The sequence below is a fragment of the Mustelus asterias genome, chromosome 22 (genome assembly GCF_964213995.1).
Source record: "Mustelus asterias chromosome 22, sMusAst1.hap1.1, whole genome shotgun sequence".
NCBI classification, from domain to species: Eukaryota; Metazoa; Chordata; class Chondrichthyes; order Carcharhiniformes; family Triakidae; genus Mustelus; species Mustelus asterias.
In genome coordinates this window covers 6,221,527-6,247,172 of record NC_135822.1, presented here as the reverse complement: position 1 = coordinate 6,247,172, position 25,646 = coordinate 6,221,527, and the positions used below count along the sequence as shown (strand labels likewise).

General features: G+C 47.9%; 1 protein-coding gene across 5 annotated transcripts in view; it reads left to right on the top strand.

Moving 5' to 3' along the window:
- pik3cd (phosphatidylinositol-4,5-bisphosphate 3-kinase, catalytic subunit delta) overlaps positions 1–25,646 on the top strand; it is a 236,768-nt gene that overhangs the window by 170,486 nt on the left and 40,636 nt on the right. For all 5 annotated transcript variants that reach the window (XM_078238707.1, XM_078238706.1, XM_078238708.1 and 2 more), the window contains 4 exons: positions 12,405–12,626; positions 19,693–19,789; positions 22,515–22,645; positions 24,551–24,601. In XM_078238707.1, the coding sequence (XP_078094833.1) occupies positions 12,405–12,626; positions 19,693–19,789; positions 22,515–22,645; positions 24,551–24,601 (501 nt within the window). The remainder of the gene's footprint in view (positions 1–12,404; positions 12,627–19,692; positions 19,790–22,514; positions 22,646–24,550; positions 24,602–25,646) is intronic.

The window sequence follows — 25,646 nt, the reverse complement described above, 5'->3', positions numbered from 1 at the left end:
CTTTATTCTTTGTTTGACCTCTGTGACCTTGGTTTATTGGATCAGATGGGTTGGATAACTGCCTCTCGCAGCTTGGGGTTATGAGCAACTTATTGCATTGGTCTGGGTTTATACGGCAGGGGAAATCAGTGTCGCAGTCTGAGCCCCATGTGTTTACTCATGTCCTGTCTGAGTGCTGGATGGGGAACGAGGTTCAGAGGAGATTTTCAGGATGTAGTTGTTGCTTTGCAAAAAAATCCCAGCGGGTTTCCGTTTAAAACTTGACCCAGTCCTGTCCTTACCCCTTCATCTACTGTGGGAATCGTCTGGGATGTCAGCCTTTTGTGGAGGAGGATGCAAAAAATATACCAGGATGCAAAAACGATTAACCGGGTAACTCGAAATAGGGTGGGTTATGTTTTGAGAGTGGCGATGCCCTGAGCAGTTCACACAGACTCCCACTGTTCAAAGAAATGACTGAGTATCCTGTCCTCGTTTTTAAAAATATATTATTCATTTGTGGAATGTGAACATTGCTGAAAAGGATCAGCATTTATTGTCCAAAACATATCCCCCTTCAGAAGGTGGGGGGGTGAGCTGCTTTCTAGAACCGCTGCAGTCCCTGAGGCGTAGGTACACCCACAGTGCTGTTAGGAAGGGAGTTCCAGGATTCTGACCCAATGACAGTGAAGGAACAGCGATATATTTCCAATCAGGATAGTGAGTGACTTAAAGTTTATTTCTTCGTATCACAAGTAGGCTTACATTAACACTGCAGTGGAGTTACTATGAAAATCCTGTAGTCGCCACACTCCAGCGCCTGTTCGGGTACACTGAGGGAGAAAACCAGCCTCCCATCCATTGACTCTGTCTACACTTCCCGCTGCCTCGGCAAAGCAGCCAGCATAATTAAGGACCCCACGCACCCCGGACATTCTCTCTTCCACCTTCTTCCTTCAGGGAAAAAGATACAAAAGTCTGAGGTCACGTACCGACCGACTCAAGAACAGCTTCTTCCCTGCTGCTGTCAGACTTTTGAATGGACCTACCTTGCATTAAGTTGATCTTTCTCTACACCCTAGCTATGACTGTAACACTACATTCTGCATTTCTCATTTCCTTCTCTATGAATGGTATGCTTTGTCTGTATAGCACGCAAGAAACAATACTTTTCACTGTACGTTAATACATGTGGCAATAATAAATCAAATCAAATAAATCAAAATCAATTTATCATGGCTAATCCACCTAACCAGCACTTGTTTTGGACTGTGGGAGGAAACCGGAGCACCCGGCGGAAACCCACGCAGACATGGGGAGAATGTGCAAACTCCGCAGTGACCTCCAGCCGGGAATCGAACCTGGATCCCTGGCGCTGTGAGGCGGCAGTGCCGCCGACTTGGAGGGACACTTGCAGCTGGTGGTATTCTCATGTGTCTGCTGCTCTTGTCCTTCGAGGTGATAATAGTAGGGCTCTGGAGAACGGGTGCTGACAACAGCAGACGTTAGGGTCTGGGGAGTAGTGGGGGGGCTGAGCTTAGCGTTGTCAATGGTGTCTGACAGTTCCGATTTGTTTTTAAAGCCGGTCTTTCAGGTCAGTTTTACTGCTGCTGATTCCGACCGACGGGCAGCTTTGTGGTTCCAATTTTCTGTTGAAACGCCCACCAGAAAATCACACAGTTGTCCGAAGTTCAGGGGCCGCAGCATCTGGGGAGTACCTCGGTTAAGTATTGGCTTGAAGAACATTAAGCCCCCTGGAGGACGGAGTTTGGGGGTGGTGGGTGTTTGAGGTTTGAGGTGTGGAGGATGGTGGGGTGAGGTGTTCGGGGAGCGGGGGCATGGTGGGTGAGGTGAGAGGTGGTGGGCTGAGGGGATAGGGAGAGAGGTGGAGGCATGGGGTGGGGGATGGGTGAGTTGGGGGGATGAAAGGATTGGGGGTGGGGCTTCGGGTGAGGGGGGTTGAGAAGGATTTTTTTTAAGGTTAAACACTGTAATCTTCTCAAAGTTCTCTTTTGAATTTAAACATAAATTGCAGTGGGATCATTATTCCTTAAAGCAGACGCAATTCTGATGACATGTTGTGTTGATATACCAGAGGTTTGAGAATCTTGGGCCGCATCAAAATAAGTATAAGAAAATAAATTTAGTATTTTGTGTTGTAGTCACTGGTGTAATGTAGGTAATGTTAATCAAATGACAGAGCAGGCTGGAGGGGCTGAATGGCCTACTCTGCTCCTATATTCATATGTCATTTGGGTGGAAGAGATCATAGAAACCCTACAGTGCAGAAGGAGGCCATTCGGCCCATCGAGTCTGCACCGACCACAATCCCACCCCAGGCCCTAACCCCCACAAATTTACTCCACTAATCCCTCTAACCTACACATCCTGGGACACTAAGGGGCAATTTTTAGCATGGCCAATCAACCTAAAACGCACAGCTTTGGACTGTGGGAGGAAACCGGAGCACCCGGAGGAAACCCAAGCTGACACTGGGAGAACGTGCAAACTCCACACAGGAAGTGACCCAAGCTGGGAATTGAACCCGGGTCCCTGGAGCTGTGAGGCAGCAGTGCTAACCACTGTGCCACCGTGCTGTGGTGAGATAGATGTGGTGAGCTAGATGGCCTTTTCTCACCCATAGTTACCTGGCGAACAGAGGGTGGAATGATGGCTGGGGTTCTGTTTAGCTTATTGCTGATGAAGGTTTGTGGGGTGAAATTGCCAGGACAGGAGGGTGTAATGGGCTTATCGTGAATTTACACTGCACATAATTCTCAAGAGTCTTTTCCATTGACTTCAATTGTGTTCTTTTGTCTACTTACCTATTATTTCACTCTTGATGCTTTTATGAGTTTCTGGATCTATTGAAATGTCATCCTATAGTTGTGTTGCATAATAGATATTGAAGACATACTGCAGTGGGAAGAAGCAATAACAGAACCTTCAGACTTGCTGAGCAAGAAAACACAGATATAATTCTGAACCAGGGTGGCATAGGTTAGGAATGCTGGCACACAGTGCCAGGGACCCAGGTTCGATTCCTAGCTTGGGTCACTGTCTGTGCGGAGTTTGCGCATTCTCTCTGTGTCTGCGTGGATTTCTTCCGGTTTCTTCCCACAGTCTGGAAGACATGCTGGTTAGGTGCGTTGGCCATGCTAAATTCTACCTCGGTGTACCCGAACAGGTGCCGGAGTGTGGCGACGAGGGGATTTTCACAGTAACTTGTGTTACATTGCAGTGTTAATGTAAGCCTACTTGTGACACTAATAAATAAATTTTAAAACTTTCAGTCCCCTGATCTTGTAAAATTGTGTTGCACAGAGACACCTGAGGGCTCCAATGCTTCTCACTGACAGGGAAGATCTATGCCGTTCAGTCATTCCACCCTGTTGCTCAGGAGTCATTTGACCTTTCTACCCTGTGAGACTATGATCAAGTTGCATCCCTTCTATGAAATAATTATATTGAATGATATCATGGACCCAGCTAGGAGAAAATCTCCTAATTATTCTACAGAGTGGAAAAGATATTGTGCAGATTACTTGGGTTACAAGTATTTCTGAATATCTGAAGATAGGAGCAGAGTAAAATTTCTCTCGCCCATGCAGTCCTTAAAATTTACAATCTATCACTTCCGAAGATCTCACTATTCGATCAACCCGCCTCATGAACAAATCCCGATAAAACGGGAACGCGATTCTGGGTGTCAATCTGTTACAAAGTAATGGACGCAACTGACAATGAAATGAAAATGTAGCATCCCTTCAGCCTGTAGTTTACCCTCCCAGCAGCGGGTAGGGAAGTCCAAGGAGATGTGATTGGACTGCTTTGCCAACATTCTGCTGTTTATTGTTTGCTGTTTATAGTTTTATTCATTCGTGGGACATGGGCGTCGCTGGCTGGCCAGCATTTATTGCCCATCCCTTGAGAAGGTGGTGGTGAGCTGCCTTCTTGAATCGCTGCAGTCCACGTTCTGTGGGTTGACCCACAATGCCGTTAGGGAGGGAATTCCAGGATTTTGACCCAGCGACTGTGAAGGAACGACCGATATATTTCCATGTCAGGATGGTGAGTGGCTTGGAAGGGAACTTGCAGGTGGTGGTGTTCCCATGTATCTGCTGCTCTTGTCCTTCTAGATGGAAGTGGTCGTGGGTTTGGAAGGTGCTGTCTCAGGATCTTTGGTGAATTGCTGCAGTGCATCTTGTAGATAGTACACACTGCTGCTACTGAGCGTCGGTGGTGGAGGGAGTGAATGTTTGTGGATGGGGTGCCAATCAAGGGGGTTGCTTTGTTCTGGATGGTGTCGCGTTTCGAGTGTTGTTGGAGCTGCACCCATCCAGGAGTCCAACACACTCCTGATTTATGCCTTGTAGCTGGTGGGCAGGCTTTGGGAAGTCAGGGGGTGAGTCACTCGCTGTAGTTTTCCTAGCCTCTGACCTGCTCTTGTAGTCACTGTGTTTTTGTGGTGAGTCCAGCTGAGCATTGCCTCTTCATCAGATGAAAATCCCCTAGTCACCTGATAAAGGAGCAACGCTCCGAAAGCTCGTGCTACCAAATAAACCTGTTGGACTTTAACCTGGTGTTGTGTGACTACTTATTTCACATATAAATCAGTTGAATATTCTGAGTATTTTTCTACGTTCAGTTTCCATTTTTTTTATTACATCGGACAGGGCTGGTGTGTGTGGGGAGGGTAGACACTGGTCTTTACCTCCTGAGAATTTGCTGTAAATCTAATTCGGACCGAGTTCTGCGCCATCTGCTGCCCGCAGGAATCCTCCATCAAATGGGTTTGGGTGGTTACAATCGAGCTAGCGATGGTTGTGGGCTCAGAGTGCGGAATGGCAGCAAAATTGGCACCAAATGGCTGTGGGAAAATGGATACGTTTCAGGCTGATATGGGGTGACTTGTGCTTCGGAGAATGGGGTCTAGCGGGGAGGGGGCATTATTTGCATCCAGCTGTGCTGTACCTGACACTGGGGCCTGACAAACTCCATTCACTTTAGCAACAAAAAGAAAGGTCATTTCAAAGGAAAACCTGTCAGAAGCGAGAGTCAACTGAGTTTCATCACATGGACTCAGAAAAAGGCAAATACTTGGAGGTAATTTTGGTTCATGCATTCTCAGACAGATATAAATAACCGCTACAGATGAAACCTCAGGTTCTGAGGCTCTTTTCTTTTGAGAGAAGAAGCGTTTCTTCGAAACAGTAAACACATTCATTCAGCTTTTGGACTTGTGTTCCGAAGACTCATTGTTTTTGATCTTCAAGCTGCTTTTCACCAGTGATAAAAACATTATCAGTAAGGTGACCTTTTCAAAGGTCGTGCGTCATCAACTGTGAATTCGGCATTCCAAGTTGGAAATTCTTGCTGAGAAACGATGTCCAATTTGAGTTATGAAGGATAACAAAGAGTTTGACCTCAAGCTGGGTTTGAGACTTCCATCGCACACCCACTCTTGATCATGTTCATGATGTTTTTTTACTCTCCTTCCCACTGGGCCTCCATCACCATTGAGAGAGGCACGGTAGCAGAGTGGTTAGCGCGGCTGTCTCTCAGCGCCAGGGACCCAGGTTCGATTCCCCGGCTTGGCTCACTGTCTGTGTGGAGTCTGCACCTTCTCCCCGTGTCTGTGTGGGTTTCCTCCGGCTGCTCTGGTTTCCTCCCACACTCCAAAGCACCCGCTGGTTAGGGACATTGGTCATGCTAAATTCTCCATCGGTGTACCTGGGCGGCACAGTGGTTAGCACTGCTGCCTCACCAGGGACCCGGGTTCAATTCCCGGCTTGGGTCACTGCCTGTGCGGAGTCTGCACATTCTCCCCGTGTCTGCGTGGGTTTCCTCCGGGTGCTCTGGTTTCCCCCCACAGTCCGAAAGATGTGCTGGTTAGGAGCACTGGCCATGCTAAATTCTCCCTCAGTGTATCCGAACAAGCACCGGAGTGTGGCGACTGGGGGATTTTTGCAGTAACTTCATTGCAGTGTTAATCTAAACCTACTTGCGACACTAATAAACTTGAAACCTAAACTTAACTCAAGTAAGCAATCTCCACCCAGATTCCTGTCGGAGATAACCTTTCACTATTTGATAGGAGTCTACCACGACGGGCTGTATCATCGATTTTATTTTCCTGCTTTGCCCCACCCCTGATTTTGGGACAACTGCCCTGAGCTTGGCTCAGCACGTTGCCATGGCGTCACCAGACAAGGTGAAGATTATCCCATGTGGGATCGTGGGTAAAACCCACATCCTTCCTCTCCCAATTACAAAATGTGTTTGAGCAATTTCCCCTTCCTCTACCCCCAATGCCGTTGCTGTGGTGATGGCACATGGCATTGATCTATCTCTGCAACCTCCTCCAGCTCTGCAACCTTCTACGATCTCTACACTGGACAAATTCTGACTGCTTGAACATCCTGCATTGTAAATGCTCCACCACTGGTGGCCATGTCGTCTTCAGCTGCCAATGACTAGACTATGGAATTCCCTCCCTAAACCTCTCCACCTCTTTCTCCTTTTAAAATACTCCTTAAAACGTCCCTCTTTGACCCAGCACCTTGCCATTACATGCCACCTGTGGCTCTGTGATGGAACACTCTCCTCTGAGTCGGATGGTCATGTGTTCAAATTCTACTCCAGAACTGGAACACAAAAATGCGGGACTGACACTCCAGTGCAGTACCGAGGGAGTGCTGCATTGGTAGAAGTGCTGTCTTTCGGATGAGATGTGTAACCCTGTCTTTGTTATCAAGTGGAAGTTTAAAAGATCCCAAAAAGCTATTTCAGAGGAGAGCAGGGGGGGGATAAAAACAGATCATCTCCTACGTTAGGAGGTGGCACAGTGGTTAGCACAGCTGCCCCACAGCGCCAGGGACCTGGGTTCGATTCCCGGCTTGGGTCTGTGCGGAGACTGCACGTTCTCCCCGTGTCTGCGTGGGTTTCCTCCCGGGTGCTCCGGTTTCCTCCCACATTTTGAAAGACGTGCTGGTTAGGGTGCATTGGCCATGCTAAATTGCCCCTCAGTGTACCCGAACAGGCGCCAGAGTGTGGCGACTAGGGGATTTTCACAGTAACTTCATTGCGGTGTTAATGTCAGCCTACTTGTGACACCAATAAATAAACTTTAAACTTTAAATTACAACAATAACCACACCTCATTGGCTGTAGAATGCTTTGAGATGACCAGATCGGCGCTGTCAAAATGCAAGTCTCTCTTTCAACCTGCCCTCTTTCTTCCCCGTGTGCTTTGGGTCCAAATTGTGCCGTTTGATGCTCTATGAAGCGCCTTGGCACTTTCCTCTTACATTTAAGGTGCTATGTAAATATAAGTTGTTGTTGTAGTAAGCTGTTTTCCACTCTTAAAACCACCCACGCGGCAATATTGCGCCTTTAATGCTGAAAAGTTGATTTATTGTGAGCTGTTATCCACAAAGATAGAATCATAGAATCCCTACAGGGAAGCAGGAGGCCATTTGGCCCATCGAGCCTGCACTGACCACAATCCCACCCAGGCCCTGCGAACCACTGCGCCACCCAAATAATGCAGCCTTGAAATACTGCTTTTTTTCAGATAGCTCAATAATGAGTAAGACAAAGTGTTGGTAACAATCCTTACTGAGTGTGCTGATCTGCATGAGGTTTGTAGGTGTGATCCTCTGTACAATTAGTACTTCACTCTGCCAACTCATGTTGCCATTATTACAGTGGGTCCTCTTGAAGTCTTTGACATCAAGTAGCAATGTCACCATAGCAACAGGCTCCAGGCCCTTTGTTTTTGAGCATTCTGAAAGATAGGTTGCATCAGCACTTGACCTATTCAAATAAAACTCAAACTGTAGGCGATTCATGGAGGATGTGCCCAGAATCAGGTGATGGGCACCGAGGAAATAAGACGAGTCTATTTTTACGTCATTAGTTGATGATTAATTTGAATTAAGAGGAAGGTTTTGTGGTTACACACCTTTCCGCAGCTCTATCAAAGCAGCAAGTGAAATGAGGCAGGAAAATGGATGGGTTTGAAGCTAATACAAGCAAAGGTCAACCTCGGGGGTGAAGTTTGGAGGGATTTGCTCGAGTGAGCCACTTTATCTTGAGGATCTTTTTTACTTGTCTTAACTGCTCGATCTTGTGAATGGGTCTGCCTACACGCTGCCTGATGAGCTACAGGACAATCCCAGAGTTCGTTCGCTTGTCTGCATCGAGTTGGCTGATGTCAACCAGGGTGGGAACGCAAGCGACATCAGTCTAGAGGGACAATCCGCCATCATGAACATAGAACAGTACAGCACAGAACAGGCCCTTCGGCCCACGATGATGTGCCGAGCTTCATCTGAAACCAAGATCAAGCTATCCCACTCCCTATCATCCTGGTGTGCTCCATGTGCCTATCCAATAACCGCTTAAATGTTCCTAAAGTGTCTGACTCCACTATCACTGCAGGCAGTCCATTCCACACCCCAACCACTCTCTGCGTAAAGAACCTACCTCTGATATCCTTCCTGTATCTCCCACCACGAACTCTATAGTTATGCCCCCTTGTAATAGCTCCATCCACCCGAGGAAATAGTCTTTGAACGTTCACTCTATCTATCCCCTTCATCATTTTATAAACCTCTATTAAGTCTCCCCTCAGCCTCCTCCGCTCCAGAGAGAACAGCCCTAGCTCCCTCAACCTTTCCTCATAAGACCTACCCTCCAAACCAGGCAGCATCCTGGTAAATCTCCAGTGCACTCTTTCCAGCGCTTCCACATCCTTCTTATAGTGAGGTGACCAGAACTGCACACAATATTCCAAATGTGGTCTCACCAAGGTCCTGTACAGTTGCAGCATAACCCCCCCTCAGTCTAGAGGGACAATCTGCCGGGGCCCCTGGCGCTCGGAGGTGCTGAGTTTGGACTCAGCTGTGTTGGTTGCAAGGGGGCGGCTGAATAGCCTGTACTGTCCAGACGTGCATGCCATGAGTGGGATATGGTGTTGAAGGCCGCTAATGCTGCTTCCAGAGCGAGAATCGGCACCTTCAGACAGAGAAAATTCAAGAGATACCACGTCTTAGAATGAAATGATCTGGAGGTTGATAATTAAGAGGGATACTTAAAAGAATATAAATGTACCTAGCCTGAAGGGAATAGACTCACAAGGGCTGGATGTGCTTGAAACAGCAAGAAGTGGTCATGGATGCTTTAGTGTAGTTTTTGTCGCGCATCAGAAGGTTCTGGGTTTAAATCCCACTCCAGAAACATCAAAAGCTGACACTCCAGTGCAGTGCTGAGGGAGTGCCGCACTGTCAGAGGTGCCGGCTTTCAATTGAGACTTTAAAATAGAGGTCCTGTTTACCCTCAGGAAAGATCCTCCAGTGCTGTTTTGAAGAAGGGCAGAGGTCCTGGACACTATTCTACCCTTCACTGACACAGATCACCTGCTTATTATCACATTGCTGTTTCCTACATTACAACAGCGACTGCATTACAAAAAAGCCGCCTTGTAGATGGAACTGATGACCATTAATCCCTTGTATACAAACAGACAAACATAATGGAGGCCAATCAGCCCCTCGAGCCTGCCACCCCATTCAATAAGTTCATGACTGATCTGATTGTAACCTCAACCCCACATTCCCGCCTGCCCCCAATAACCTTTCACCCCCTTGCTTATCAAGAATCTTTCTAGCTCTGCCTTAAAAATATTCAAATTGGAATATTGGAAGGAGGCATTCTTGGGGAAAAGTACCGAAGGAAAGTGGAGGATTTTCAAGGAACGTTTGTCTGGAGCTCTGCATGACAACGTTCCGATGAGACAGGGGGGTGTTGGTAGGGTACGGGAACCGTGGTGCACGAAGGTTGTGATGAACCTGGTGAATAAGAAAAGAGAGGCGTACAGAAGGTTCAGAGAGCTAGGAGGTGTTAAGGATTTAGAGGAGTATACGGGATGTAGGAAGGAGCTTAAGAAGGAAATTAGGAGAGCGAGAAGGGGTCATGAGAAGGCCTTGGCGGGTAAGATTAAGGAGAATCCCAAGGCTTTCTACAAATATGTCAAGAGTAAAAGGATGAGATGTGAAGGCATAGGACCCTTAAAAGGTGAAGGGAGAAAAGTTTGTGCGGAACCGTTAGAAATGGCGGAGCTGCTTAATGAATACTTTACCTCGGTATTCACGGTGGAAAGGGATCTGGGTGGTTGTACTGCTGGTTTGCGGTGGACAGAAAGGATCGAGCATGTGGACATAAAGAAAGAGGATGTGTTGGAACTATTGAATGGCATCAAGGTTGGTAAGTCGCCGGGACCGGATGGGATGTACCCCAGGTTACTGTGGGAGGCGAGGGAGGAGATTGCGGAGCCTTTGGCGATGATCTTTGCATCGTCGATGGAGACGGGAGAGGTTCCGGAGGATTGGAGGATTGCAGATGTGGTCCCTATATTCAAGAAAGGGAACAGGGACAGCCCGGGAAATTACCGACCGGTGAGTCTAACCTCAGTGGTTGGTAAGTTGATGGAGAGGATCCTGAGAGACAGGATTTATGATCATCTAGAGAAGTTTAGTATGATCAAAAGTAGTCAGCACGGCTTTGTCAAGGGCAGGTCGTGCCTTACGAGCCTGGTTGAGTTCTTTGAAAATGTGACCAAACACATTGACGAAGGAAGAGCGGTGGATGTGGTCTATATGGACTTCAGCAAGGCGTTCGATAAGGTCCCCCATGCAAGACTTCTTGAGAAAGTGAGAGGGCATGGGATCCAAGGGGCTGTTGCCTTGTGGATCCAGAACTGCTTGCCTGCAGAAGGCAGAGAGTGGCTGTGGAGGGGTCTTTCTCTGCATGGAGGTCAGTGACCAGTGGAGTGCCCCAGGGATCTGTTCTGGGACCCTTGCTGTTTGTCATTTTCATAAATGACCTGGATGAGGAAGTGGAGGGATGGGTTGGTAAGTTTGCTGACGACACCAAGGTAGGTGGTGTTGTGGATAGTTTGGAGGGATGTCAGAAGTTGCAGCGAGACATAGATAGAATGCAAGACTGGGCGGAGAAGTGGCAGATGGACTTCAACCCGGATAAGTGTGTGGTGATCCATTTTGGCAGATCCAATGGGATGAAGCAGCAGTATAATATGAAGGGTACCATTCTTAGCAGTGTAGAGGATCAGAAGGACCTTGGGGTCCGGGTCCATAGGACTCTTAAATCGGCCTCGCAGGTGGAGGATGCGGTCAAGAAGGCGTACTGGCCTTCATTAATCGAGGGATTGAGTTTAGGAGTCGGGAGATAATGCTGCAGCTTTATAGGACCCTGGTTAGACCCCACTTGGAGTACTGCGCGCAGTTCTGGTCACCTCATTACAGGAAAGATGTTGAAGCCATTGAAAGGGTGCAGAGGAGATTTACAAGGATGTTGCCTGGATTGGGGGGCATGCCTTATGAGGATAGGTTGAGGGAGCTTGGTCTCTTCTCCCTGGAGAGACGAAGGATGAGAGGTGACCTGATAGAGGTTTACAAGATGTTGAGAGGTCTGGATAGGGTAGACTCTCAGAGGCTATTTCCAAGGGCTGAAATGGTTGCTACGAGAGGACACAGATTTAAGGTGCTGGGGGGTAGGTACAGAGGAGATGTCAGGGGTAAGTTTTTCACTCAGAGGGTGGTGGGTGAGTGGAATCGGCTGACGTCGGTGGTGGTGGAGGCAAACTCGTTGGGGTCTTTTAAGAGACTTCTGGATGAGTACATGGGATTTAATGGGATTGAGGGCTATAGATAGGCCTAGAGGTGGGGATGTGATCGGCGCAACTTGTGGGCCGAAGGGCCTGTTTGTGCTGTGGCTTTCTATGTTCTATGTTCTATGAATCATAGAATCCCGACAGTGCAGAAGGAGGCCATTCGGTCCATTGAGTCTGCATCGACCACAATTCCACCCAGGCCCTATTCCCGTAACATATTTACCCTGCTAATCCCCCTGACTCTAGGGTCGATTTACCCTGGTGAATCAACCTTACCTGCACATCTTTTTAGAGTGGGAGGAAACCGGAGAACCCGGAGGAAACCCACGCAGACATGGGGGGAACATGCAAACTCCACACGGACAGTGACCCGAGGCCGGAATTGAACCCGGGTCCCTGGTGCTGTGAGGCAGCAGTGCTAACCACTGTGCCACCGGGCCGCCCCACTGCTTCCCACTGCCTTTTGAGGAAGAGAGTTCCAAAGACTCATGACCTTCTGAGAGAAAAAAAACTTCTGATTTTAAACGGGTGACCCCTTATTTTTAAACAATGGGCCCTAGATTTAGATTCACCCACAAGAGGAAATGTCCTCTCCACATCCACCCTGTCAATACCCCTCAGAATCTTTGTATGTTTCTGTCAAGTCGCCTCTCACTCTTCGACTCTCCAGCGGATATGATCATGGTGTATTTTGCATGGTTTTTACTGTCTGCTCCTTCCTCTGTCCCAGCTCGTTGTCCAGGCCGGCCTGTTCCACGGGAACGAGATGCTGTGCAAGACGGTCTCCAGTCATGAAGTCAATGTGAGCTCCGAGCCTCTGTGGAACCAGAATTTGGAGTTTGACATCAACTTCTGCGACCTTCCGCGGATGACCCGACTCTGCTTCGCTTTGTACGCTGTCATCGAGAAAGCCAAAAAGGCTCGATCCACCAAGAAGAAATCGAAGAAAGCGGTGAGTTCGGAATCTGCTTTGATTCGCTCTGTCATCAGTACGGTATTCATTTTATAGTGAGTGGGTCTGATGTGAATTATTCTGATTTGAGTGATCCGTTACTAAGTAACATTCAGATAAGGGGACAGTGATTAGCACTGCTGCCCCACAGCACCAGGGACCCGGGTTCAATTCCCGGGTCACTGTCTGTGTGGAGTCTGTACGTTCTCCCCGTGTCTGCGTGGGTTTCCTCTGGGTGCTCCGGTTTCCTCCCACAGTCCAAAGAGTGCAGGTTAGGCGGTGCTAAATTGCGCCATAGTGTCAGAGGGAATTGTTAATTTCTTTATTAGTCATAAGTAAGGCTTACATTAACACTGCAATGAAGTTACTGTGAAATTCCGCTAGTCGCCACAGTCTGGCGCCTGTTCGGGTCAATGCACCCTAACCAGCACGTCTTTCAGACTGTGAGAGGAAACTAGAGCACCCGGAGGAAACCCACGCAGGCACGGGGAGAACGTGCAAACTCCACACAGACAGTGACCGAAGCCGGGAATCGAACCCTGGTCCCTGGCGCTGTGAAGCAGCAGCCATAGAAATCATAGAAACCCTACAGCACAGAAAGAGGCCATTCGGCCCATCGAGTCTGCACCGACCACAATCCCACCCAGGCCCTACCCCCATATCCCTACATATTTTGCCCGCTAATCCCTTTAATCTACGTATCCCAGGACACTAAGGGGCAATTTCAGCATGGCCAATCAACCTAACCCGCACATCTTTGGACTGTGGGAGGAAACCGGAGCACCCGGAGGAAACCCACGCAGACACGAGGAGAATGTGCAAACTCCACACAGACAGTGACCCGAGCCGGGAATCGAACCCAGGTCCCTGGAGCTGTGAAGCAGCAGTGCTAACCACTGTACTACCATGCCGCCCTAGGGCAGACTAGCTCGGGTAAATGCATGAGGTTATGGGGATAGGGCCTGAGTGGGATTGTGGTCGGTGCAGACTCGATGGGCCGAATGGCCTCCTTGCCCTGTAGGGATACTATGATTGTGTTGTGATTCTAAGTTTAAATTTGTGACCTGGGATGCTTTACTATGTTGAGGGTGTTATATAAATGTCAGTTTCCCGGCAGTCCCAGTCTCTCCTCCATGAACTGCTGCAGCGAACCACAGATACGTTATTTTCACCACTATCAGAAAGTAACCTCGTGGAGACTGCAGGCTCGCTAGGGTAGCAGTTGGTCAGATATCGGTTATTGTTACGTGGACAAATGGCAGAAACCTCATTCTGAGAAACGTACCGAGCCCAAAATGTAATTTCATGTTATTTTTCAAACCTCGCTTTTGATGTCGAGATAGGGCTCCAGAGTGTTGGCCAGCACTGCATTGTCACATAGTGTTCAGATATATAAGTGTGTGGAAGGACGCTCAATGTGTGGGTTCCGCTTGTTCATGTTGGGCAATGTGTGATGTCGTATTCATAGAATCTCTACAGTCCATTCGGCCCATCGACTCTGTACTGACCACAATCCCACCCAGGCCCTATTCCCGTAACCTTCATTTACCCTGTTAATCCCCCTGACACTAAGTGGCAATTTAGCATGGCCAATCAACCTAATCCGCACATCTTTGGACTGTGGGAGGAAACCGGAGCACCCGGAGGAAACCCACGCAGACACAGGGAGAACGTGCAGACTCCACACAGACAGTGACCCAAGCCAGGAATCAAAGGGTCCCTGGCGCTGTGAGGCAGCAGTGCTAACCACTGTGCCACCGTGCCGCCCAAACCCAACTATGCTTTGGGATCAAGAGTTCATGAAAAATAAATTAACAAAAAATCGGATACCTGTGAAGTACTGTAGGGAGTGCATGAGAGGTATCTTTGTTTGTGAGTTTTATTGAATATTTCCATACCAACCAGTTTGGTTCTCTGGTCAAAGCTGAAACAAGATTGGAGATTTGGTGCTTTAACAAACTTGTAGTTTGTCAGCGTGGTAAATCATTCTACCGAACTTCACGGCAGCGTTATCTAACCAGATGAGATTTTCGACGAAATGAGGACAGTTTTTGATGTGAAGCTTGGTCAAAGGGTTAGGGTTTAATGAGTTCTGTAGAATGTTGTGGGTTCCTCAAATCACCAACACCAAGGACTTCCAACCAAGGTAGCTTATTCCTGAGCTCAACAGCGACATACAGGACTTGCGTTCCACCCGAGATCCCGGGGATGGCTCCCGCGCCCACACCACGTGACCAGCTATGTAGCCGTGTCATCACGTGACCACTCGGTCTACTAGTCCCCTGAAGGGGGAACGAGGGATTTAGAGATGTTAGAGGGCCACAAAGCCAGTGGTGGAGCAGTAAAATCAGGGAAGCTCAAGAGGCCGGCATTGGAGGGACGCAGATATCATGGGAGGTTGGAGGAGATGATCGACAGAGGAAGGGGGAACCCATGGAGCAACCTGTAAACCAGGATCAGAATTGTAAAACCCAGAGATTGTTGTACCAGGTGGCAGTGCAGCTCACCGAGCCCGGAGTGATTGGACGAATGGAGGTTAAGACTCGAGCAGCAGAGGTTTGATGACCCCAAGTTTATATCGGATTAAAGCTGGTTTGCCACTGAGAGTGCATTGAAATATGACTCACCTGATGAAGGAGCAGCACTCCGACAGCTCGTGATTCCAAATAAACCTGTTGGACTTTACCCTGGTGTTGTGAGACTTCTTACTATGCGTTGAAATAGGCACCTAGACATCAATGAGAGTTTTAGCAGCAGATGGAAGTCTTGCTGGGGCCAGTAAGTCTCTGGGTTCCGAGATGGGCGGCATATCTTAACATTCTTTTCCATCTCTGGGAATTAACAGCTACTTAATAAAACAAAAACAGAAAATGCTGGAAAATCTCAGCAGGCCTGACAGCATCTGTTGAGAGAGAATAGAGCCAATGTTTCGAGTCTGCGTGACCCTTTGTCAGAGTGTAATAATTTTTGTCTTGTATCCCATTTATCTATTTCAATTTGAAATATGAGGGCAAATTATCCCATTCCACCCAGGCACAGGTGCAGGGCAGGCAGTGGAGAGTTTTGTTGACCTTGGGTGGGAGTTTTCAGTTTTGGAGCGAGTGAGGCTGGAAAATCCTGCCCGTAAGGTTTAGATATTCGATATTAGGCAGGAATGTAAATTTTTTAACTCTCCGAATAAGGCTGCTTTGCTCTGCTTTGTTTTAGGAATTTTTATTACATTCCTGATTTTGTTGTTCTTGAAAATAGTAAGATCTTATCTCCCAGCAGAGAAGTTGTTTTGACATCTGATCTATAAATAATGTGAATACACAACATTGGAAACGGTATCAAATCAGGGTGTTTGTATAGTTTACCAACAGAGACCCAACTCTCTCAAATTGGCCAACAGTGGGGCAACACAGTGGCACAGTGATTAGCACTGCTACCTCACAGCACCAGGGACCCAGGTTCGATTCCCGGCTTGGGTCACTGACTGTGTGGAGTTTGCACATTCTCCCTGTGTCTGCGTGGGTTTCATAGAATCCCTACAGTGCAGTAGGAGGCCATTCAGCCCATCGAGTCTGTACCGACAACAATCCCACCCAGGCCCTATCCCTGTAACCCCATGCATTTACCCTTGCTAACTCCCCTGACACTAAGGGTCAATTTAGCATGGTCAATCCACCTAATCTGCATGTTTTTGGAGTGTGGGAGGAAACCGGAGGAAACCCACGCAGACACAGGGAGAACGTGCAAACTCCACACATATAGTGACCCAAGGCCAGAATTGAACCCGGGTCCCTGGTGCTGTGAGGCAGTCAATGCTAACCACTGTGCCACCGTGCCGTCTATAGTCCGAAAGACATGCTGGTTGGATGCATTGGCCATGCTAAATTCTCCCACGGTGTACCCGAACAGGTGCTGGAGTGTGGCGAGCAGGGGATTTTCACAGTAACTTCATTGCAATGTTAACGTCAGCCTACTTGTGACTAATAAATAAACGTTAACAGTTGGCTGCTTGTCTGAGAGTTGGACCGCAGCAAACCCCAGATTATTACCACCTGCTAGCCAAATGAGAACCTCTTAAATAACTTGTTGCCAAGTCATGAATTTCTGAGAACTCCCGTTCTGGACGAGTAGTAAGAATGGGGAAGTAAAAATTCTCAGTAAAGTGTGAGGGTGGGGGGGGGAGGGGGAGAGGGGGGAGGGCGGTGTGACCAATCTGAGGCCTCCGAGGCAAAGTTGCTGCCTCACTGTTTCCCCCGCCAATACCAACTGACTTTCCAACGATGAGGAGCAATCTCGCAGCATTCCCGCCTGTACGTCCCGGAGGGAAGCTTGTTGGCGTTCCAATGCATTAGCACTCCTTTCCCTTCCAGGCAGTCGCGGGTTTGGAAAGTGCCGTCTCAGTAACAAGTCCGTAGTGAGGCCAGGAAAAAGATCACTTCTAAAACCTAAATTAAAGCTTTTAAGTGCCCAGAATGGCCATTTATATTTGACTTATTGTAGTTTGATCAGTTGTACTGGGGTTACTCTTCACACACTCGGTTCTCATCACAAGTGTAGTTGTACCAGAGGGAAGAGTAAGTGCAGAATTGAAGAGAGATATTTTCCCATCCACAATGAGGGAACAAATTAGCCGTTAACATTCCAACTTAGCTTCTAGTGGCTGGAACAAAGACACGTTGACAGAAGCCAGACAGTTGTAGGCTGACCTGTGCTGTGTGTATTGGCACTTTTTGCCTTGAACACAAAAGAGATGCTAAAAAGAAAAGAGACAAAATAATAGCAGCGAATGAACTCACTGTTTGATTAACAGCCAATATTCACAGTGGAGAGACAACCTTCTCAGGGCAGCTAAGGACAGGTAATAAATAGAAAAGGAAAGAATGATTCAACGTCTGAAAATGCTTTCGCACCAATAAAGTATTTTTGAAATGTAGCCTTTGAAATCATAGAATCCCAACAGTGCAGAAGGAGGCCATTCGGCCCATCGAGTCTGCACCGACCACAATTCCACCCAGGCCCCATTCCCATAACCCCACATATTTACCCTGCTAATCCCCCTGACACTAGGGTCAATTTAGCATGGCCAAGTGTAGTTTTGATGAAGGGTCATCCAGACTCGAAACATTGGCTCTATTCTCTCTCCACAGATGCTGTCAGACCTGCTGAGATTTTCCAGCATTTTCTGTTGTTGTTGTCGTATTTGAAATGTAGATTCTGTTGTCACGTTGGAAGCGAGGCAGCCACACAGCAACCGCCCATCAACAGCAATGTGATAATGACCAGATGACTTGGTTAGGGATGTTGATTGAAGGATGGATATTGGCCGGGACACCAGGGATAACTCCCGTGCTCTTAATTCATAAGTTCATTCGATATAGGAGCAGAATTAGGCCATTCGGCCCATCGAGTCCGCTGCACCATTTGATCATGGCTGATATGCTCCTCATCCCCATTTTCCTGCCTTCTCCCCATAACCCTTCAACCCATTACCAATTAAAAATCTGTCTAACTCCTTAAATTTACTCACTGTCCCAGCATCCACCGCACTTTGGGACAGCGAATTCCACAGATTCACAACTCTTTGGGAGAAGTAGTTTCTCCTCAACTCTGTTTTAAATTTGCTGCCCCTTATCCTAAGACTATGACCTCTTGTCCGAGAATGCCCCACAAGAGGAAGCATCCGCTCCACGTCTACTTTATCCATACCTTTTATCATCTTGTATATCTCAATATGATCTCCCCTCATTCTTCTAAATTCCAGAGAGTATCGGCCTAAACTGTTCAATCTCTCTTCATACGACAAACCCCTCATCCCCGGAATCAATCTAGTGAACCTCCTCTGAACTGCCTCCAATGCCACTACATCTTTCCTCAAATACAGGGACCAAAACTGTGCGCAATACTCCAGGTGCAGTCTCACCAATGCCTTGTATAGTTGCAACAATTCTTTGAAATAGTATCCTGGGATCTTTTACATCAACCTGGGGGAGAGCAGCCGAGGCCTTGGTTTCATGCCTCATCTGAAAGGCAGCACAACACTCCCTCAGTGGGAATGTCGGCCTTGATTTTTGTGCTGGAGTGTCTGGAGGGGGACCTTGAATGCACAAGGTTCTCAGTGAGGGTCCAGAGGGTTACAAACTGAGCCATAGCCAGCCTTGTCGGCAATGCCCACATTCCAAGGTTGACGTTGTTTAAGAAGTGCTGTCTATTGGATGAGGCCCCATCTTCCCTGTTGGGGATGGATGCAGTAAGAAGTCTCACAACACCAGGTTAAAGTCCAACAGGTTTATTTGGTAGCACAAGCCACTATCTTTCGGAGCGCTGCTCCTTGATCAGGTGAGTGGGAGTTCTGTTCACAAACAGGGCATATAAAGACACAAACTCAATTTACAAAATAATGGTTGGAATGCAAGTCTTTACGGGTAATCAAGTCTTAAAGGTACAGACAATGTGAGTGGAGAGAGGGTTAAGCACAGGTTAAAGAGATGTGTATTGTCTCCAGCCACTAACTGTCCTGGCTGGAGACAATACACACCTCTTTAACCTGTGCTTAACCCTCTCTCCACTCACATTGTCTGTACCTTTAAGACTTGATTACCCGTAAAGACTTGCATTCCAACCATTATTTTGTAAATTGAGTTTGTGTCTTTATATGCCCTGTTTGTGAACAGAACTCCCACTCACCTGATGAAGGGGCAGCGCTCCGAAAGCTTGTGGCTTGTGCTACCAATTAAACCTATTGGACTTTAACCTGGTGTTGTGAGACTTCTAACTGTGCCCACCCCAATCCAACGCCGGCATCTCCACGTCGGGGATGGATGCAACAGATTCCATGGCGAACGTTCTTTACTCAATGAACATCACCAAAAGAGTCTTTAATTGAATTTAATGCAATTTGAGATGGCCTAAAGATGAGCCTCATATAAATATGAATTCATTACATGAATATACAGATGAGATGCAGTATTGTTATATTGAATAAACCGCATCTCCATTTGACTAGTACGAATTAATTTAAGAAACGTATCTCATCATTTCCAGTCAGTCCCTTTTACTGTTTCTGATTGTTTTCCAGGACTGTCCAATCGCTTGGGTAAACACCATGGTGTTTGATTATAAGGACCAGCTGAAAACTGGCGATACCTGGTTGTACACATGGCCCTCAGTGCCCGGTAAGACACTAATCTGCTCCATTATTCAGTCCAGGAACAGTCAACGGTGCCTCCTGCAGTTCCCAACAGGAGGCCAGTATCACACTGCTTCAATGTGGTGTCATGTTCAGCACAACATCATGGGCCGAAGGCCCTGTTCCTGTGCTGCACTGTTCCATGCTCTAATCAAGAGCTTCCTAAAGCCGGATATCATCAGGGCTGGTTGGTGATTGAGTAAGAAGTTTAACAACTCCAGGTTAAAGTCCAACAGGTTTATTTGGTAGCAAAAGCCACACAAGCTTTCGGAGCTCCAAGCCCCTTCTTCAGGTGAGTGAGAATTCCCACTCACCTGAAGAAGGGGCTTGGAGCTCCGAAAGCTTGTGTGGCTTTTGCTACCAAATAAACCTGTTGGACTTTAACCTGGTGTTGTTAAACTTCTTACTGTGTTTACCCCAGTCCAACGCCAGCATCTCCACATGGTGATTGAGTGCCAGCAGAATTGCCTCGCCCTTCTAGACTCTGCCTGAAGCAGAATTCACCGCAAGAATTTTATCAAGTTCCTTAACTACACACGTGTCAAATACAGGAATACGTGTTGGTTTTCAGATACTGTCAACTGAGAGTGGTATGAATTAAATGGACAGCTCCACAGAAATCCGATGCCATTGGTTTAGAAAGAGAGCCAGATTGCTAATAATGTTCAGAACAAAAAGCAAATTGTAATTTGTTTGAAATTCAAAGCAGCAACACGGAAAGTGAATATATTTGAAACTCAGTCTTGGTCTACTGCACGCACACATCATAGAATTCCTGCAATGTAAGAGAAGGCCATTCGGCCCACCAACTCTGCACTGACTCAGCATCTTAGCCAGACCCACGCATCTTCCCCTCCCCCCGCCTGCCCGAAACCCGTAACCCCCAATACCCTAGCCTACACAATTTTGGACACTAAGGCTGGAATTTTACCCGCCCACCACGGGAATCGGAGCAGGCGAGGGGCGGACAATGGAAAGGTCTTTTGACCTCGGGTGGGATTTTGTGTTTTCAAGACGAGCGAGGCCATAAAATCCCGTCCTCGGGCAATTTAGCAACGGCCAATCCAACCTAAGCTTCACATCTCTGGACTGAGAGAGGAAACCGGAGCACCCGGAGGAAACCCACGCAGACACGGGGAGAACGTGCAAAATCCGCACAGACAGTGACCCAAGGCCGGAATCGAACCTGGGTCCCTGGCGCTGTGAGGCAGCAGTGCTAACCACTGTGCCACCGTGGGAAAATGGGACCAAGCAGATTTGGTGGCACAGTGGTTAGCACTGCTTCCTCTCAGCGCCAGGGACCCGGGTTCAATTCCCAACTTGGGTCATTGTCTGTGTGGAGTTTGCACATTCTCCCCGTGTCTGCGTGGGTTTCATCCGGGTGCTCCGGTTTCCTCCCACTCTCCAAAGATGTGCGGGTTAGGTGGATTGGCCATGCTAAATTGCCTTTAGTGTCAGGGGGACGAGCTAGGGTAAAGAGGGGTTATGGGGATAGGATCTGGCTGGGATTGTGGTCAGTGCAGACTTGATGGGTCAAATGGCCTCCTTCTGCACTGTATTGTTCTATGAAAATCGGTGTGAGAGGGAGGAATAGCAAGGCTGGGCTGTGCTCGTGGGAGGGAAGGGCTTTGTGGAAAAATCTGCTAACCTGGGGCTCTCTGGCCTGCCAGATGCATCTTGCAGGAGATTTACAAGAGAGTTAAAGTACTTAATATGAGACCATAAACCTCTAAACAATTCCTTCAGACGCATCGTGGCAACTGGCCAATAGGGCAAGAAGCCAGAGATTTAAAAGGCAAATTTAGGACAGGCATCAGGAAGTATTTTTCCACATGGAGTATGTTCAACAGCTGGGAAAGGTTGCTCGCAGGGGTGACTGAGGCCAGGAAACTAGACTCTTTAAGAAACAATTAGGTTCTATAACGGGGAGATGTGAGAGTTGGCATTCTGGAAGGATGAGATCAAATGGCCTGAGGAGTTTTCATTCAAAAATCTTTTCATTTTAATATTACTCTTATTCTGTGTGATTCACTGTGCAGAGAGTTGATTGGGAAACGTATTTCAAAACTTTTGTTTTAAATTGATATTGTGCCTTTTGAGAATAGACCCAGAGTCCAGGCTGTGTATTGATAGAAGGTTGAGGAGTTGAGCTGATGTATTTGAGATGTTCTTGGAATATGGAACAGGTACGGTAGCACAGTGGTTAGCACTGCTGCTTCACAGCTCCAGGGTCCCGGGTTCGATTCCGGCCTCGGGTCACTGTCTGTGTGGAGTTTGCACATTCTCCTCGTGTCTGCGTGGGTTTCCTCCGGGTGCTCCGGTTTCCTCCCACAGTCCAAAGATGTGCGGGTTAGGTTGATTGGCCAGGTTAAAAATTGCCCCTTAGAGTTCTGGGATGCGTAGGTTAGAGGGATTAGTGGGTAAATATGTGGGGGTAGGGCCTGGGTGGGATTGTGGTCGGTGCAGACTCGATGGGCCGGATGGCCTCCTTCTGCACTGTAGGGTTTCTATGATTCTATGATAAGGAAGGACATTGCTCAGGAATCTCATTGTCATTCACAAATGAAGCAGCACTTGCATCAGAGAGATGGCTCTGCTCCGACCATTACTGTCCGACAGTCCTCGGGATATGGACGGATGGGGGAGTTTCAGTAATTGAAGAAGTTGGTTTCAGACTTTGTGACAGCGCTGGTTTTGTCTTGTTTCGACAGATGAAAAGGGAGAACTGCTCAATCCAATGGGAACTGTGCAGAGCAACCCGAACACGGACAGCACTGCGGCCTTGCATATTCATTTCCACAACATCGTATCCCACCCCATCTACTACCCATCCTTCGAAAAGGTACGTGGAGGGTCACCCCTGGGAGCGTTTGATTACGTATGAAGGTGTTTCACTCTGCAAGATTGACACTGGAAGATACTGTTAAAAGCTGGGGCAGGTTCTTCCAAGGAATGGGAGCCATGATGTGGAGATGCCGGCGTTGGACTGGGGTGGGCACAGTAAGCAGTCTCACAACACCAGGTGAAAGTCCGACAGGTTTATTTGGAATCACGAGCTTTCGGAGCGCTGCTCCTTCATCAGGTGAGTGACAGTATCTGTGGAGAGAAAATAGAGCCAACGTTTCCTCCTCCGATGAAGGAGCAGCGCTCCGAAAGCTCGTGATTCCAAATAAACCTGTTGGACTTTAACCTGATGTTGTTGAGACTTCTTACTGTGCGCACCCCAGTCCAATACCGGCATGTTCACATCATGGCTCCCATTCCTAGGAAGGTGTTGTGGGACTTCTTCCTAGGAATGGGATAGTATTGATCCAGACAAATTAGTATATGACACTTGGACTGTTCACTTGGAGGTTACCAGCCTCTGATCCCACCTGGGGTTGACGTGATTCCGAGAATGGAAATAGGAAAGAGTGAATTTAAAATCCGGGGGCGGAGTGGAAGGAAGCAGAAATGATTCTACTGCCGGTTTTTCAGCATCTGATTTTTTCACTGGTATGAGGCTCTCACTGAAATCTGGTTTGCGTTTACACTGATGGGATCTCATGGTTCCGCCGATGATGCACCCCCACTGCGGGTTGCCCAGCAACGAGGGGTGCGGTCAATGGGAAACTCTGCTGACAAAGAATCTGCAGAAGGAGGCCATTCAGCCCATCGAGTCTGCACCGACTCTGACAGAGTACCTTACCCAGGCTCAATCCCCATAACCCCCATGCATTTACCCTGTTAATCCCAGTAGCCTATGCATCCTTCTACAGTGCATAAGGAAACTCTTCGGCTCATCGAGCCTGCACTGACAACAATCCCACCCAGGCCCTATCCCTGTAACCCCAAATATTTACCCCACAAATCCCCCTGACACTAAGTGGCAATTTAGCATGGCCAATCAACCTAACCTGCACATCTTTGGAGTGTTGGAGGAAACGGGAGCACATGGAGGAAACACACGGGAGAATGTGCAGACTCCGCACAGACAGTCATCCAGGGCCGGAATTGAACCCCGGTGCTGAGGCAGCGGTGCTAACCACCATGCCACCCCAACAACGGCGGGACCAGGTGATCCCACCACCAGCGAGCGGCAAGCCGCTTCCCACCGCTGTGAAACAAGCTGCACAGGGGGAGGAAATGTTAGCTCTGTTCTCTCTCTCTCCGCAGATACTGTCAGACCTGCTGAGATTTTCCAGCATTTTCTGCTTTTGAAGTAGGAACCCTGTTGGATATCACTTCCCAACTGTAATAACTCCACGGAGGCAAAAGTCCCATCACCAAGTTACTTTATTTACACCATACATCTGTACACAGCCAAGCTCTCCAGTTGCTCCCTGCAGGCTGGGAGTCTGACACACCTGCTTTAAATAGGGAGCATGAGGCTCCCTGATTTAACCATCATTTAAGACTCATCAGGTAGTTCATACCCTAGCAAGCCAACCTCATTAGCCTGGCTGAAGCCATCACACCAACACAATCCTGACATTCTGCTGGCAGATTTTACATCTATACTTCTGGCCGGAGATGAGCTGACATGTTACAGACCAGGCAGTGCTCCCTCTGTCTGACTTATTGACTGACTGGAGGTACCAAGTAGCCCATAAAGTCTAAACCTAATTAGTGATTTTCACCCTCACGGTTGAATATCATATCTAAAGTTTCTAAAACTGAAACATACGTATTACATTGCCTTGTAATTTGAGTGTAAAGTTTTGTTTTTTAAGATATAAATTTGCTCATGTATTTTCCTCTCGCTTAGATTCTCGAGTTGGGCAAGAATGGGGAGCGTATGAAGGCGTCACACTCTGAGGTAAATCTCCAGTAATGTATGCAGAGAGTGGTAATGCCCAGGATCATCAACACTGTGCGTTATTCCAGTGTCAGATTTACCCAGTGAGCTATTACCCCAATTCATTCAGTGTATTTGTCACTCCCCAATTTGATCTGTTACTCCCCCGTGACGTGAAGGTGGTGTTATTCATGGAATCATAGAAACCCTACAGTGCAAAAGGAGGCCATTCTGCCCATCGAGCCTGCACCAACAACAATCCCACCCAGGCCCTATCCCAGCAACCCCACGTATTTACCCAGCTAATCCCCCTGACACTAAGGGGCAATTTAGCATGGCCAATCAACCTCACCCACACATCTCTGGAGAAAACCGAAGCACCCGGAGGAAACCCACGCAGACACGGGGAGAACGTGCAGACTCCACACAGACAGTGACCCAAGGCCGGAATTGAACCCGGGTGGCTGGCGCTGTGAGGCAGCAGTGCTAACCACTGTGCCACCGTGCTGCCATTAGTCCCCACTAATGTGCATTGTTCACTTGACAGTCATATGTAAACTGAATTGCTCCCAAACAAACATCTATATTGCTCTCCACAAACATAGTCCCTGTTTTCACAACGGTGTGATGTGTTCTGTACATTACTCTGTGATGTACATACTCACCAATAATCTGCCTGCGATATCTAATTCTGGCCTTTTGATTGGTCCATCATTGGCGGCCATGCCTTCAATGACCTTGGTCCTAAGGTCTGGAATTCCCTCCCTAAATTCTCTCGTTCTTTCTTGAAGACATTCTTTCAAACCTCTCTATTTGACCAAGCTTTTGGCTATCTGCCCTAATATTACCTGCGTAGCTCACTGCCTAATTTTGTTTACCCTGTTAGTCCTCCTGACACTAAGGGGCAATTTAGCACGGCCAATCAACCTAACCCACACATCTTTGGAGGAAACCAGAGCACCCCGAGGAAACCCACGCAGACACGGGGAGAACGTGCAAACTCCACACAGACAGACACCCAAGCCAGGAATCGAACCTGGGTCCTTGGCGCTGTGAAGCAGCATGC